The sequence below is a fragment of the Gossypium hirsutum genome, chromosome D08 (assembly GCF_007990345.1).
Source record: "Gossypium hirsutum isolate 1008001.06 chromosome D08, Gossypium_hirsutum_v2.1, whole genome shotgun sequence".
Lineage (NCBI taxonomy): Eukaryota > Viridiplantae > Streptophyta > Magnoliopsida > Malvales > Malvaceae > Gossypium > Gossypium hirsutum.
This window is the reverse complement of record NC_053444.1, coordinates 5,269,711-5,285,898: the sequence shown is the minus strand read 5'-3', so window position 1 is coordinate 5,285,898 and position 16,188 is coordinate 5,269,711. Positions and strand designations below refer to the sequence as shown.

Here is a 16,188-nt window from a genome sequence, read left to right as displayed (position 1 = left end):
TGAGACTACACCAATAGAATAGACAATTTATGGTCTTGTGATAGTTAAATAAATTAAACTACCAACAAGTTTCCGAAATTTTGTAACATCTTGCAACAACTTTCCTTCATCTTTCATCAGCTTGAGATGTAGCTCCATTGGAGTTGCTTTTTTTTTTGACTAACCCATGCTAAAACGCTGCAAGAGTTTCTTTGCATAAGCTTTTGGAGAGATGAAATATCCATCATCTATTTTTTTTAATTTCTAGACTAGAAAGCGGTCAACTTCTCCCAAGATTTTCATTTCAAATCGAACAAATAAATCACTTTTCAGCTTAGAAATTTCAGCTTCGTTATCTCCAATAATTATCATATCATCCATGTACAACAAGACCAACAAGTGTAAATATGATTCTAGTTTAACAAACAAACTAGAATTTGCATTTGAAACTTTAAAACCAAAAAATATAAAGTATTGAGCCATTTTACCATACAAAGCACGTGATGCTTGCTTAAGGTCGTACAACGCCTTTTTGAGCTTGTAGACATTGTGAGGATGCTGTATAGAAACATAGCCTCTAGATTATTCCATAAATACTTCACGGTTTAGGTCGTCATAAAGAAACACGTTCTTTACATCAAGCTGTCATAGTTCCTACCTCTTAAAGGTTGTAAGAGAAAAAGTGTTCTTAGTATTGTCATTTTTGCAATCAAATTGAATGCTTCCTCATAATCTAACCTGTAGCTTTGAGAAAATCTTTATGCAACAAGTTAAGCTTTGCATTTATCAATAGTTCCATCTGATTTCCTCTTTAAACGATACACCCACTTACAAGTAATAGGCTTGTAATTATTTAGATTTGGCACTAACTTCCAAGATTGATTTTTGTTTAAAAATTTAATTTCTTCTAGCATAATTGCTTGCCATTTTGGTTTATCTTTAGCTTCCTCATAACTTATTAGTTCTTCTTCATCCATTTCTCTAATAAAGAAGTATGAAGTAATTGAACAATTGTTGGTTTGCACCTCATAATCTTTCAGGTATTGTGGTTGCCTCTTATCCATCGTGGATTTCTTTTGGGGTTCTTGCTCACCACCTTCTACATCTAAGGTATCAGATGTTAAAGGATCTTCATCATTTAGAGCTTCCATGTTGCTTTCAGGAAGTAGTTGTAAGCTACTTTTCTCATCATCATCATAAACAACTTTTGATAATAGGATGATACTATTGGTGATTAGAACTCGAACTTTGATGATTGATCAAGAGATTTGAAGCAGAAAAAGAGAAATGAAGTTTTAATATAGAAAAATAATTGAAGACTAGAATGATAATTGATTTGCACCTCAACGATTTAAATACAAAAGTTCAAGACTAAAAATAGAAAAAGAGGTTCTAAAAATCTGCAAAGAATCTGGTAACAATATACCAAACAAATCGCAAAACTAAGCTCCTAAAGTAAAGGAGAATTATTCAAACTTAGCAACAAAAAAAAGTAAATGGCAGCAATCTTAAACACGTGATCTCAACACTCCTCCTTATTTAAATGTTGTAAACTCCAAGTTTCTTCCTGAAGCTTTCAAACTTGCTAAGTGGCAATGGTTTGGTGAAGATATCTGCAATTTGATCTGCAGATTTACAGTAACAAAGAGACACATCACTGCTCTTTTGAACTTCTCGAACAAAAAATAACTTGATGTTGAAATGCTTAGTCTTTCCATGAAAGACTGGATTGTTAGAGATTGTAATGGCAGCTTGGTTATCAACTAGAATCTCTGTGCTTTACTTCTGCTCCATGTTTAGATGAACAAAAATCTTCCTTAACCAGATAGCTTGGTTAACTGTTGCTGTTGCAGCCACAAATTCTACCTCAGCAGTGGATTGAGCTACAATTTCTTACTTCTTCGAGCTCTAAGAGAACATGCCTGATCCAAGACAAAAACAATAACCAGATGTACTCTTCATATCATCAGTTGACCCACCCCAATCACTGTCAGAGAAACCAATTAACTTCAATTCCCTATGCTTTAAAAACTTCACTTCATAACTCCAGGTCCCCTTGATGTACCTGCTAACTCTTTTCGCAGCTCTCATGTGAGTCTCATTGGGACAATACATGAATCTGGAGAAAATACTTGCAGCATTCAAGATGTCGGGTCTGGTTGTTGTTAAGTACATTAGACAACCTACCAAACTCCTAAACTCAGCTTCAATGACTTTGGCAGAACCATCATCTTTGATTAGCTTCTCTTTTTGATCCATAGGAGTACTAATTGCTTTGCAATCTTCCATATGAAATTTTTTAAGTATCTCCTTTACATACTTTCTTTGACAGATGAACACTTTATCTTGGCTTTGTTTGATCTTAATGCCAAGGAAATAAGACATCAGACCAAGGTCTGTCATTTCGAAGACCTTTTTCATTTCTAATTTGAACTGATTAACTTGATCGAGATTGCTCACTGTAATCAATAAGTCATTTACATAAAGAGAAATGACTAAAGTGTTTGTACCTTCATGCTTGACATATAGTGTAAGCTCATATTGACTTTTCTGAAAGCCAAGGCCCACCAAATAATCATCAATTCTATTATACCATGCTCGTGGAGCCTGTTTTAAGCCATACAAAGCCTTCTTCAGCAAGTAAACTTTGTCTTTATTGCCTCTGCTTACAAAACCTTCAGGTTGCTCTACAAAGATTTATTCTTGTAAGAATCCATTTAGGAATGCAAATCTACCTGAAAAACTTTTCAGTTCTTTTGTGCAGCAAGAGCAAGCAGCAACCTTACAGTGTCAAGTCTGGCAACAGGTGCAAATGTTTCTAAATAATCAACTCCAAAGACTTATGCATATTCCTTCATAACAAGTTTTGCTTTGAATTTGTTAACTGAACCACCAAGATTTAGTTTCGTTCTAAACACCCATCTTACTCCAATTATCTTTTTGTCTAGAAGTCAATCAACCAGCTCTCAAGTTTTATTTTTCTCGATCATCGAAAGCTCCTCCTTCATTGCAGCCATCCAATGTTGACTATTTTTTGTATCATGATACCCTGCAGGCTTACAAATAGCCACGTTACATCTATGATAAATGTTGAAGAGTAGTCTTGTACCTCTGACAGGTGTATCATCAGCTAAAACATCTTACCCTTCATCTTTAAGCTCCTTTAACGTGCTGCCAATGGTAAAATAATTTGGTACACTTGAAGTTTGGTTCATCTTGGTCGAGTCTTCCCAATTCCATTGTTCATTTTCAACAAAATAAACATCTCTACTCATAATAACATGTCCAGTGTGTCGTTGAAAGACTCTATAAGCTTTAGATACAGTGCTATACCCAACAAAAATGCCAGCTTCTGCCTTTTTGTTAAGCTTATCACGCTTGACCTGTGGAATGTAAGTGAAACACAGGCAGCCAAACACTCTGAGGAACTTTAAAGAAGGTTTGTAACCATACCAAGCTTTAAATGGCGTCTGATCATTTACAGCTTTTGTTGAAATCTGATTTTGCAAGAACACAGCAGTGTTTGCAGCTCCTCCCCAAAAGCTTTTTGGAAGATTCTTCTCATGATGCATACATCAAGCCATCTCCATTATGAATATGTTCTTCTTTTCACTGACTCCATTTTGTTGTGGAGTGTATGGCGCTGTCAACTGATGCTCAATTTCAACCTCTTTTCAAACCTATTAAAGGTTTTTGAAGTGTACTCCTTGCAATTATCAGATCTTAAAATCTGAATCATGCATCCACTTTTATTCTCAACTCTGGCTTTGAATTTCCAAAACACACCAGCAACTTCTAATTTTTATTTCAACAAGAAAATCCAACACATTCTTGTTAGATCATCGATAAAGGCTATGTAATAGAGGTTACCATTTAACGATGGCGTTCTCTGATAACTACAAAGATCAGTATGGACAAGCTGTAACTTCTTCGAGGCTCTTCAGGCTTATTTAGGAAAGGGTTATCTATGTTGTTTCCCAAATTTGCAAGCTCGACAATGAGGTAGATCATCATCATGTTTATAAGTCCTTTCACCAGCTTCTTCGACTGCATTTGAAGCAATCCTCAATGGTAAAAATGCCTAAGTCTCTTGTGCCAAGTCTCAGTAGTACTAACTTTGGATTTAAAACCCATTTACTCATTTTCCATTGGATTAAGAGCAAAACTTTTTCCCTTGATTTTGAAATTGCACAAGTCTCTGCCATTAGCAACTCTGATCAAGCATTACTTATTCTCAAATGGCACTTTATGGCCTTTATCTAGTAACTGACCAACACTTAAAAGATTTTGATCAATTTTAGGTACAAACAAAACATCTTAAATGAATTTTATACCTTCATAGCTTGTAATAGCTACTGTGCATTTTTCATTGACTTCTAAGTACTCACCATTTCCAATCCTCACTCTTTTGACTTTAGTGTTTCTCGATTCCTCGAAGAGCTCTTTGTCATACGTCATGTGATTTGTGCACCCACTATCAATCAACCAGCTCTCACTTGATTCTCTACTTGAGAAACAAGTAACCACGAACAATTGATCTTCTTCTTCTTGATCAGCTACCTGAGCATCTACTTCTTGCACCTGGCCTTTAACATTGCAAGTCACTACTTCATGTCCAAATTGATTGCATTTGGAGCATATAGCGTCAGGTATTTTCTAACATTTGAATGGTGAATGACCTTTCTTCTCACAATGGTGATAAAGTGGGTAAGATTTCTTGACATCTCCTCTTTTGCTCTTCTGATAATTGCCTGATGAATTTTCTCCACTCGTCGACTGGTTCTTAAAATTTTTCTTCTTTTTATACCTGTTGTTGTCTTGATGTTTGACAGGTAAGGCACCTTCTATCACTCCCTCTTGCCTCATGGATCTCTTTTGCTCTTGTGCTTATAAAGCATTCAAGAGCTCTGCATGAGAGATCTTTGACAGGTCCTTAGTGTTCTCCAGAGTAGTAATAGTGGCTTCAAACTTCTCTGGAATAATGACTAGTAGCTTTTCTACGATTCTAGAGTCGTTCAACTCAGAACCAAGCAATCTCACCTTGTTGGAAATGCTGAGAAGTCTGTCAGAATATTCTTTCACCGACTCAGACTCCTTCATCTTCTGCAACTTGAAATCTCTGATTAGATTCAGGACTTTCATTCCATGAATCCTCTCATCTTCTGCATACTCAGCCTTGAGGTAATCCCATATTTCTTTTGCTAATTTTAGAGACATTATTCGTGTGAAAATAATTTGATACACAACTGAAATAAGCAAGCTTTTGCCTTTGATTTCCTTGTCTTCTTTTCCTTTTATGCTTTAATCTGTGCCACAGTAGGATTTGCTGGAAGTGGTCAGACCTCGTAATCCTCTTCTACAACTTCCCAAAGATCCAAAGCTTCTAGGTAAGTCTCCATGCGAACTGCCCACATCTAGTAATCGTCTCCATCGAAGACTGGTGGTACAACAATTGAAAAACTGGACTTTCCTTCCATCTTAACACGCAAATAACCTCACAGATCCCTCAAGAAAACAGCTCCGATACCAATTTGTTGGTGATTAGAACTCGAACTTTGATGATTGATTGAGAGATTTGAAGCAGAAAAAAGAGAAAGGAAGTTTTAAAATAGAAAAATAATTCAATACTGGAATGATAATTGATTTGGACCTCAACAATTTAAATACAAAAGTTCAAGACTAAAAATAAAAAAAGAGGTTCTAAAAATCTGCTAAAAATCTGGTAACAATATACCAAACAAATCAAAAAACTAAGCTCCTAAAGTAAAAGAGAATTATTCAAACTTAGCAACAAGAAAAAAAAGTAAATGGTAACAATCTTAAACACACAATCTCAACAGATACTTTATCGAAAACATCTATGAAAATGACATACTCCTTCATCCATTTCTCCAATAAAGAAGTATGAAGTAATTGAACAATTGTTGGTTTGCACCACATAATCTTTCAGGTATTGTGGTTGCCTCTTCTCCCTTGTGGATTTCCTTTGGAGTTCTTGCTCACCACCTTCCACATCTAAGGTATCAGATGTTAAAGGATCTTCATCATTTAGAGCTTCTATGTTGCTTTCAGGAAGTAGTTGTAAGCTACTTTTCTCATCATTATGAATAACTTTTGATAATATGATGATACTTTATTGAAAACATCTATGAAAATGACATACTTCTTCATCCATTTCTCCAATAAAGAAGTATAAAGTAATTGGGCAATTGTTGGTTTGCACCTCATAATCTTTCAAGTATTGTGGTTGCCTTTTCTCCCTTGTGGATTTCTTTTGGGGTTTTTGCTCACCACCTTCCACATTTGAGGTATCAGATGTTAAAGGGTCTTCATCATTTAGAGCTTCCATGTTTCTTTCAAGAAGTAGTTGTAAGCTACTTTTCTCATCATCATGAATAACTTTTGATAATAGGGTGATAATTTATCGAAAACATCTATGAAAATGACATACTTCTTTATTTTTGGATCCATACATCTTCATCCTTTCCTACAATGGTCATAGCCAACAAAAATACACTTCTCTGCTTTTAGTCAAGCTTGGTTTTATTAGATTTTGGAATATGAACATAACAAATTAAACCAAATACCTGAAAATAATTTACATTTGGCTTGACATTATGTAAAATTTTAAAATAAGCCTTTTCTTTACCTAGCCATAGAGGTAGGCGATTTATTACATGGTATGCACACTGCATAGCTTCAACCCACAGCTCTTAAGGAATATTTTTGTCATGCAGCCACGAGGGATTCATAGAGATAAGATAAGTCAACTTCCTTTCTGAAATGCCATTCTGTTAAGGTGTAATCAGACACGTCATCTGCCGTAAAATTCCATTATCAATGTAGTATTGGAAAAAATCATCTGACGTGTATTCTCCACCATTATCACTCCGAAAACATTTAATCTTCTTCCCAAATTCTTTTTTTGTAGTATCTCTGAATTTGACAAACTTTGTTACAGTCTCATTTTTCTCTTTAAAGAATTTTACCCAACTATACCTTGAGAAGGCATTTACTAACAACATGACATAGCAACACCCACTGAAACTTGGTGTTTTTATTAGTCTCATCAGGTCTGTATAGACCAAATCAAGCAGAGAAGATTTGCGATTTGATGACTTTGTGAACGAAAGATGATGTGATTTGTCAAATTGACACCCTTGACAAATTACACCTTCATGAACTTTTTTCAAGGATGGCATGTCATCCACCAACTTGTTTGAGGAGGTTTTCTGTAATAGTTGATAGCCTAAATGACCTAACCAAGTGTGCCAAATCGCTACACTTTCATCTGGCTTGTCTTCTTTACATAGGCTTTTCCTGTTATCATAACAAATAAAGAATATTTCCTCTCACCAGAGGTAACAACATCAATAGATATATTTTTCATGTGATTAGGCACTTTTAAATCTTTAGGCCCAAACAAAATATATTTTCCAGAATATGCAATTTTAGAAATCGATATTAAATTTCTCTTCAAAACTAGAACGTGAAAAACGTCATTTAGCTTGGCTATGCTCATTTCATCTTTTCCAAAATTCACCACTCATTTTCTTACTGGATAAGTTGAATTGTCTATTGTAACAATAACCCGCTCTTCAATGTGTTGACGCAGTTCTGAGAGTAGCTCATCATTTTCAGTTACACGATGAAAGCAGTCTGAATCAATGATCCACTCTTCTTTGCAATTTTCATGGCTGAAGAGATCTTGAGCAAGTGTTGATTTTGTGTTATTACTTTTAACAATTTCCACGATAAATCACTGCTCCCATTTGAATTGATCTTGTCATTTATTTTGACTTACAACATTTGCTTTGGAGAGCTTGACTCTACAATTCCTCTTGATATGCTCAATTTTGTCGCACTTGTAACACTTAATAGAGTTGTTATTTTGTGAGCCACCATCAACAGTTTTTCCTACACTTGACCACCTTTTTTATTATTTTTATTCCCTGGTGATATGTTTTTCTTATTATGCTTCACTTTGGAGAAGAGGGTAGAATCGATGTCTAAATCCTTAGCCATTTGCTTTGCTAAAGCCTTTTGATTAGAAAGTAAACTTTCTAACTCTTCAACTAAAAGTCGCATTGCCCACCCTTGAATGGAAGTAACAAAAGAAATGTATTCCTTCTTCAATCCTTGAATGAGAAATCGCCGCAACCTGGCATCACAAATATTCTGATTCTATCTAATTCTAAAATTTCCGCACAAATAATTTTAACTTTTAAGAAATATTCAAAAATAGACATACTCCATTGAGTTGATGATGCCAACTCATTTTCCAACAACTGCAATATTGTTGTACTCTTTTTGGAAAATAGTATCTCATGTGTCTTCCACACTTCTCTTAAGGAGCTGATATCCTAAACACGGTCGATGAACTCTTTGCTAATTGAAGTTCTTAATGCAAAGAGAGCTTTGCCGCACTTAATCTTTCATTTCCTACGTGGTTTAGAATTTTAGTGTTTGCAAAAATTTCATCACTAGCTCCTGCAACCAAATCCCATAGGTCTTGACCTTGAAGGTATGCTTCTCAACACATTCTCCAATACTTGTAGTTTGTACCTACAAGCTTCTTAACACCGTATTGTGTGTTTGAATTGCTTCCTACATTTGTTAACTCCATCTCTTTTTCCCAAATCTCGATCTCCTCTAAAAAGACAAAGAACACTTGATAGATAAGAAGAAAGAAAGTGTAAGTAAATCAAACTTCAACACAACTCTTGACACCATGAAACAAAAAGAGAAAAAAACACTGCTGCAAAATGGAATAAAATAATAGTACAAATAAACTGGAGAAAGGCTGATGAATTGATTTTGAACTTAACGAAAAATACAACAATGCATAGTAAATTTATAGGCTAAAAATACTAACTCACTGCCCCTAAAAAAGTACAACTACTTAAAACAAATTGTCATGTTCCAAAAGCTGGATTAGTAGAAATTGGGTTGTTGAACCAAAAAAGGTCACGCCTTGTTTTAGAACAACTGTTGTAGGAATAGTGTCAAGTGAACTGATTTGGTTTAGTGGTTAAGAGTTATGTTTATGTGCCTAAGGTATTGTGTTCACATCCCTTCCCTTGAGTCTTTATTAATTTTTGTTTCGACCCCTATCCTTGAACATCTAGCTTATATATTATTTTTGCTCAACTATTGACAAAAATGACCTTGCTAGTTCAGTGGTAAAGCTTCAGCTTACCTAGAGGTCCTATGTTAGAAAAATCTGATAATGATAACTAATCAGAGTTAGTTAGGATGTAGGTAGTTTTTCTAATTTTTTTTTTAAAAATTTCCCCAAAAAATATTTCTAAAATCTCTCCACTTTCTACTGTCCTCTCTGTCCACTTCTCCATCTCCTGTTTTGTTTTTTTTTGGGTTTCAATAAGTTTCTGTCACTCTTTCTCTGTTGGTTTTCTTTTCTTTTTGTTCTGTTCTATATCTTTTCCATAACCAATCTCTTTTTCTTTCTTTTTGAAGATGTTTTTTGCCACTGTGTTACTGTCATATATTGTTCTACCCTCTTATCGTTCCTTTACTTTTCGTCTCTTCTACTATTGAGTTATTTTGCGCTAACATCCTTTTCAGTCTTGATTGCTGGCCGTGGGTGGTAAGGGTGTTGATTTAAGGCTTGTATTCTGTAAAGGAGTTGTTTATCACATGTTTGGATATGAATTCTTATTTTGGGCGATATTAGTTTGAATGGTTAGAAATATGTGATTTAGGTAAAGAATTAGAAGCGGCTAGTCTTTCGAAAAATTAGAAGCGTTACAAAATTCCTCTTCCGTTGGGGTAAGTGATCAATGCCTTGTTAAGGCCGAATCTTAGTGTTAAAAAAATAATCAATCCGAATGTTTAGCGTTACGGTTGATTTATTGGTCGGATTTAGTATGACATTTGCTAAATAGTTTATTCTGAAAGTCATTTTTAGGTGTTGGTATCGTTGTTGTTGCATTGGCATCGAAAAATGATCAGGTGTGTAACGATAATCCCAAAAATTAGTTTACAAAGTAAAGCCGTAAATCTACTGTCAACACCATACAGCCGTGTGCCAGAACATGTGAGTCATATAGTCGTGTGTCAAATCGTGTAAGCCACACAAGCTCAGCCAGATAGGCAATATGGGCCACACGGTCATGTGGGCCCATTTTCTGTAAATTTTAGTTAGGGTTATATTATGTGCAATTCGAGGTTAGTCACCCTGTTGAGTCTGTTATGTGATACGTATAGCTTATATATATGAAATTTGATATTTTGCTTCTATATTTGTAACTTTTGAAAGCATGTTAGCATGTTCTGATGTGTAAAGCATGTATGATTTGTGTGTATTTGGATATATGGATAGTGATTGCATGTACATTGGGGTAGGTTTATGATGTGATGGAAGAAGTGTTGGCAGTTTAATGATCTGCCTTATCTATTGGTTTTAACTACATATTTGTTCTGGTGGCTTGACCACACTTATCTAATTATGACGGATTAACGCATTATTGTCTAGCAACTTTGATTGCACTACTCTATATAGTGACATATGCTCACTTATTAGTGTATGGGGTTGGATGGGTATTTATTACCCTATTTGGCATGTAAGGATGGACAGAGATGGTGTGTAGCGGATGGGGGTAGGATATGTATCTATTATGTAATAAGTGTTGCATCGCATGATATGCCATGTCATTCGTATCTAATCTTATTATTATGTTGCATTGCATGGTATATCATGCAGTGTATTCTATTCGATTTTTTACTTCTGGGTGAAGTTGACATATGTTCTATTTGTGTGTGGGCTGAGTTACACACTGAACTTTGTAAGCTCACCCAATTTTTCTGACTTCTCAGGTAATCAACAAACTTAGAATCGGGCGACGCACGGGAGCTCGAATTGTTTCTCTGGTTAAATAAATAAGACGATTTATGTTTTTTTTAAATTATTCTGAATTTTTCGAACTTTTTGGACTGTAAACTATTTTGGACTTTAATTCTCATTTTGGTTGGTTTTGTCGGACTATAAAATATTTTTATCGTAACTGCAAAGCTATATGTTTTCACAAATTAAAGTCGCGATTTCAATATTTAATACTCTAAAATTTCTGCTTCACAATAAAGTAATCACTTAGGTGTTTTCCTGTAAAAAATAAATAAATAGTTTTAACGAGATTTTTCCTAAAAAATGGATAGCAATTTACCAAAGTTAATATTGTCAAAACTCATGTTTTTGAATTCAAAATCTGAGTTTAAAATGAAATTATGTAATTTCTCAGCCATAACGTTCAGGCCGTGGGTGGGGTGCTACACAAATTCTATAAAATATGAAACTAAATTATTTGACTTAATAAAAAATAAAAACAAAAACAAAAAAAAAAATTTTAAATGCACTAAATTTTTTACAAGCTTGTAGAGTATTTTAAAGTCCGCAAGTTGAAGATGTGACATATGTCTCATAAGATATATTTAAAAAATGAGACAATTGTCATATCCTTAACCAGCTTCTAGAGTCTATAAAAACTCCACAAGTTGTGTATTTCATCAATTGATAACTAAACTTTAAGGAAAAAAGAGGATAAATATAAGAATGAAGTTGCAACTGGACAAGTGAATCGAATTTAAAGCAGAGACTATACTTACTGATTTATGATAAATTATTCTCCAAGTAAAACTCTAAACGCATAATCAAATGTGCATAAAATATGAGAGGAGAATCCAAGAAACTCAAGACCTTATCTCATTTACCTTCTAAAGGAGAGTTGATAGAGTTGTTACGGATTAAGACAAATAGAAATTGATGATGTTCAAATAATTGACCAAAGTTGAAACTTCAATGCCTACGTAGTACCAACTCTTAACGAAAGAAAAGTTAATGATTTGAAGGAATTTGGTCTAATTTTAAGCTAATTTCAATTTTAAATCTCCTTTTTCAAGCAATGACTTGCGTTTCAAAGTTAAGGTTTTGGATTTGGTCATTTGAAGCATATTTTTCCCAACCCAAATTGTACTTACAATCTATTTCTGAACGCAACCCATTTTCTAACCACTCACTTCCTTCTTTTTTTCGTTTAACGTACGATTGCTTGCACTACTAAGAATAATAAAATAAATAAATTGAAATGAAAAACATTACTTAAATTACCCAATATGTATATTATCACCAATACATTCTAGAAAACTACTTTTTCCTTATTTGAAATCATTTTTTATTTATATTTATTTTTAGGGGTTGTTTTGATAAAAATTAATTACTTTTTTAATAGAAATATTGAATAAAACAATAGTTTTTTAAAATATTGGTGTGGAAATTTGCGTAGTAACTCATGTGTACTTTATATTAATATGTCACTATTTGTCTTATATGTCATGTTAATAAATAATTTTTAAAAAAATGGAATACACGTAGATTGCATGCATGTTGTTAAGTTTAATGGTCGGTGTTTCCATTAAAAGAACAACAATTTGAGTTTTTAAAATGTTGAGGATAAAATTTAGCTAAAAAAATAATAAGAACCAAAATTAACAAAATATGTAAACGTTAATGACTAAATTTATCATCTCGTCTAAAATTTATCTGATATAGTTTAAATAGGAAAAATGATCCAAACTACTAACCTATGCAAATGTCTAGTTACCCTTTAAACAAAAAAACATTATATATAGCTAGTGGTCCTTTCTTTTCATGCAGGAAGGAAACAAAATTTTAAGTAACAAATTTGGTTATAGAAAAATGGCTACTCCATCAACACTTTGCTGTGCTATACTTCTCTTCCTATTTCCATTACAATTCATGGCAACAACAACCCCTTCTTGCCCCGGTGATTGCGAGCCTAATGATGCCGATGACAATGATCGATTTCATTTTGCTCAAAACTTAGAGTTCCTTGAAGCTGAGTTCTTCTTGTATGGTGCACTTGGCAAAGGCCTCGACGCCTTTGAACCCGAATTTGCTAAAGGCGGACCACCTCCGATTGGTGGCAGACGGGCCAATCTCGACTACCTTACCCGTCGGATCATCGAGGAATTCGGTTATCAAGAAATCGGTCATAATAGGTAAGTTTTCTCGACGAAAATATATAGCTCTGATGATTAAGGTTTTATAGATGAGTGTGTTGATTTTGTGTTACCTTGGTAGGGAAATTGTGAGAAGAACCGGTGGGATTCCAAGGCCTTTGATTGATATTAGCTCTGAAAACTTTGCAAAATTATTTGATAAAGCAGCAGGGTACAATTTGGATCCTCCATTTGATCCTTATGAAGATCCCATCAAGTATATGTTAGCAGTATATGCTATCCCCTATGTGGGACTCAATGGCTATGTTGGTACAACCCCTTGCCTCAAAAAATTCGCTTCGAAACAGGTAAATAAAAATCTCATTCTCCTTAAAGCGGACATAAAGGATATATTAATCATATTGGTTAAATCTTTGAATTGTTTGTGATATTGCAGTTCTAAGTACCTTCATTTTCCTTAAATTGGTAATTCTTTTTTGGGATAAGTATCAAATTTATACATGAATTTTGTTTCAATGTGTAATTTATTTCATATGTATACATGAAACTCTGATTTTGATTCAACTGTACACATTTAAAGAAATGAATACATATATTTATTTTCATATTGAATTTATATAATTGTATGCGTATACAATATATCAACATAAAATGGTGCTAATTCAAAAATGTTGATAGTAATTTGTGAAAATTGAATCAATATGATTAAAATTACACAAAATTTCATGAAATTAATATATAGTTTTGATATATTTTTTTATTAGATATTTTATGGTATCCGTTAGATGATTTATGTAAGTTTATGGCATGATACCCTATTAAAATGTTTTTTTTCTTTTTTTTAAGAATTATTACAAAATTGAGGAGAAGATGGATTACCAAGGGTTGGACCACTAGCTTTGGTGCCAACTTTGCCACTAGGGGTGGCGTTAGGAATTTGTTTAAGGGCCTTGAGAGTCAAAGCTAAACATTTTATAGAGCAGCAAAAAATATAATTTTTCTATTTAATCATAGACTAAAGAGATTTAAATTGAATGTCACAATTTTCTGGGGGGGCTAGAAAGCAATATTTTTATTTAGTTAAGGAGGTCAGGGCCCTATTCACTAACTTTGTCACATTTTGACTTTTAATAATTAAGATTTTTCAACATTGACCTTTTATTGTTGATACAAATTTCAAAATATATATATATAAATTTTTTCAAAGAAGTGACTTTTAAAAATATATATTATAAAATCTAATTAATTAAAATAATGGGACTTCAAAAATATCAATTATAATTGTTGAATTTTGCCTATATGTTATTCTCCTTTAAAGTTTATCATGTAATCAGCTACTCTTATCTCTACATATGATTGGGACTCTTTAAAATACTTACGATATCTTATATTCAAGCCAAATCTCTTTTGACTTTAGATCAGATGCTTAATCAATGTTTTCCGATGTCACATAGTTGGTTGCAGGGCTGTTGGGAGTGGAATCTGGACAAGATGCAGCTACAAGAGAATGGTTATATAAGAAAGGTGATGAAAAAGTGGAACCCTACGACATAACGGTGGTTGAATTCACAAACATGATCTCGAGGCTAAGGAACGAGCTAGGCAAGTGTGGTATCAAGGATGAAGGCCTAATCGTACCCAAGGAGCTCGGTGCCGAGAATCGAACCACCAGCAACGTGCTATCGGCTGACCCGAATTCGCTCTCTTATCCGAGAACACCGCAAGAAATTCTAAGAATCGTGTACAGTACCGGTGACGAGCATAGGCCAGGTGGGTTCTTCCCTAAAGGTGGCAATGGGAGAATTGCTAGAGAATACCTCTATAATGATCAACTCAGAGGACTGTGAATTGATTTATTTAAAAACTCTAAGATAATGTTATAATATGATTTAAGACGAATGCTTTGTTTATACTTTATTTAAATAATGGCCTCGGAGAAGACTTAATGTATTGCTCTCATGAAACTAATAATTTATATATATATATGAAGCATATTTTTCCAACACAAATTTTACTTTAATCTATTTCTAAACACAACCCATTTTTTAATTCACTTCATTTTTCCCTTTTTTCGTTTAACGTACAATTGCTTTCACTACTAAGGAAAATAAAAGATAAAATAAAAAAAACATTACTTAATTACCCAATACATAGAGAGAGAGAGAGAGAGCATAAACGTGTATCACAAAGACATTCTAGAAAAGTAATTTATCCCTATTTAAAATATGGTTTTTTTAGATAAATAACCCAATAATATTAAAAATTATGAAAATGATTTAGTATCAAATTATTTATAAAAATGACCTTATTTTTACAGTTTCAATGAGTGCCGCCACTTCTTAAGGCCGCACCACCTCAAAAGGTGACAAAATCATTGTCTCATAATTACAAAAATCATTAGATGTAAAAGAATCATTTTTTTCGTGCCTCCACTTTCCAATGCGGCACCCATATAAGTGTTGACACCATTTTTTGGATGAAAACGGGGTCGACTTGGATTTTGGAAAATGAAAACGAAAATGGGAGTCGCCACCGATACTTTTTGATGAGGTGTGATCGGATCACCTCGAAAAATGATTGTTTTTAATAAACGATTTAATTTTATTAAAACAACAGGTTTGGTCCACGAAATTGGGAAAAACGGGTTCGGAGTCGGTTATACACAAGGAAGGATTAGCACCCTCGATACACCCAAAATTGGTACCTAGTTGATTACTTAATGTCTTAGTGTCGAAAAACTAAAAACTTTAAAGAAATTTAAAATACGATCCTTAAAAAAACTTGAATGGCATGGATTAAAATTCAAGAGGATATTTGGCAATTTGGTTAAACGAGAAATCGAAACTCAACACATTAAGACACGTTCCTCGAATTTCCAAACGCAAAACATTGCCTTATTTTGAAATTTTTAAAAGGATATTAAGCCATTTGATTGAACGAGAAAAATCGACACCCAGCACCTTAGGGCATGTTTTCTCGAATTTCCAAACGCAAAACATTGCCTTATTTTAAAATTTTTAAAAGGATATTAAACCATTTGGTTGAACGAGAAAAATCGACACCCGGCACCTTAGGACATGTTTTCTCGAATTTTCCAAACGCAAAATATTACCTTATTTTAAAATTTTTAAAAGGATATTAAGCCATTTGATTGAACGAAAAAAATCAACACCCGGCACCTTAGGGCATGTTTTCTCGAATTTCTAAACGCAA

At 33.7% G+C, this 16,188-nt stretch overlaps 1 protein-coding gene across 1 annotated transcript; it reads left to right on the top strand.

Moving 5' to 3' along the window:
* The first annotated feature begins 12,415 nt into the window (after positions 1 to 12,415).
* LOC107917403 (desiccation-related protein PCC13-62) lies at positions 12,416 to 14,927 on the top strand. The gene is made up of 3 exons (XM_016846761.2): positions 12,416 to 13,014; positions 13,097 to 13,322; positions 14,430 to 14,927. Exons 1-3 carry the CDS (start codon positions 12,644 to 12,646, stop codon positions 14,820 to 14,822), a joined length of 990 nt encoding a protein of 329 aa, XP_016702250.1. The 5' UTR covers positions 12,416 to 12,643; the 3' UTR covers positions 14,823 to 14,927.
* The last annotated feature ends 1,261 nt before the right edge of the window (positions 14,928 to 16,188 follow it).

Excerpts from the sequence above, each read along its gene's own strand:
- LOC107917403 (XM_016846761.2), top strand. The coding sequence starts at position 12,644 with ATGCAGGAAGGAAACAAAATTTTAAGTAACAAATTTGGTTATAGAAAA. Across the intron at positions 13,015-13,096 it reads CAAGAAATCGGTCATAATAG|GGAAATTGTGAGAAGAACCG; the intron begins GTAAGTTTTCTC and ends TTACCTTGGTAG. Across the intron at positions 13,323-14,429 it reads AAAAATTCGCTTCGAAACAG|TTGGTTGCAGGGCTGTTGGG; the intron begins GTAAATAAAAAT and ends GATGTCACATAG.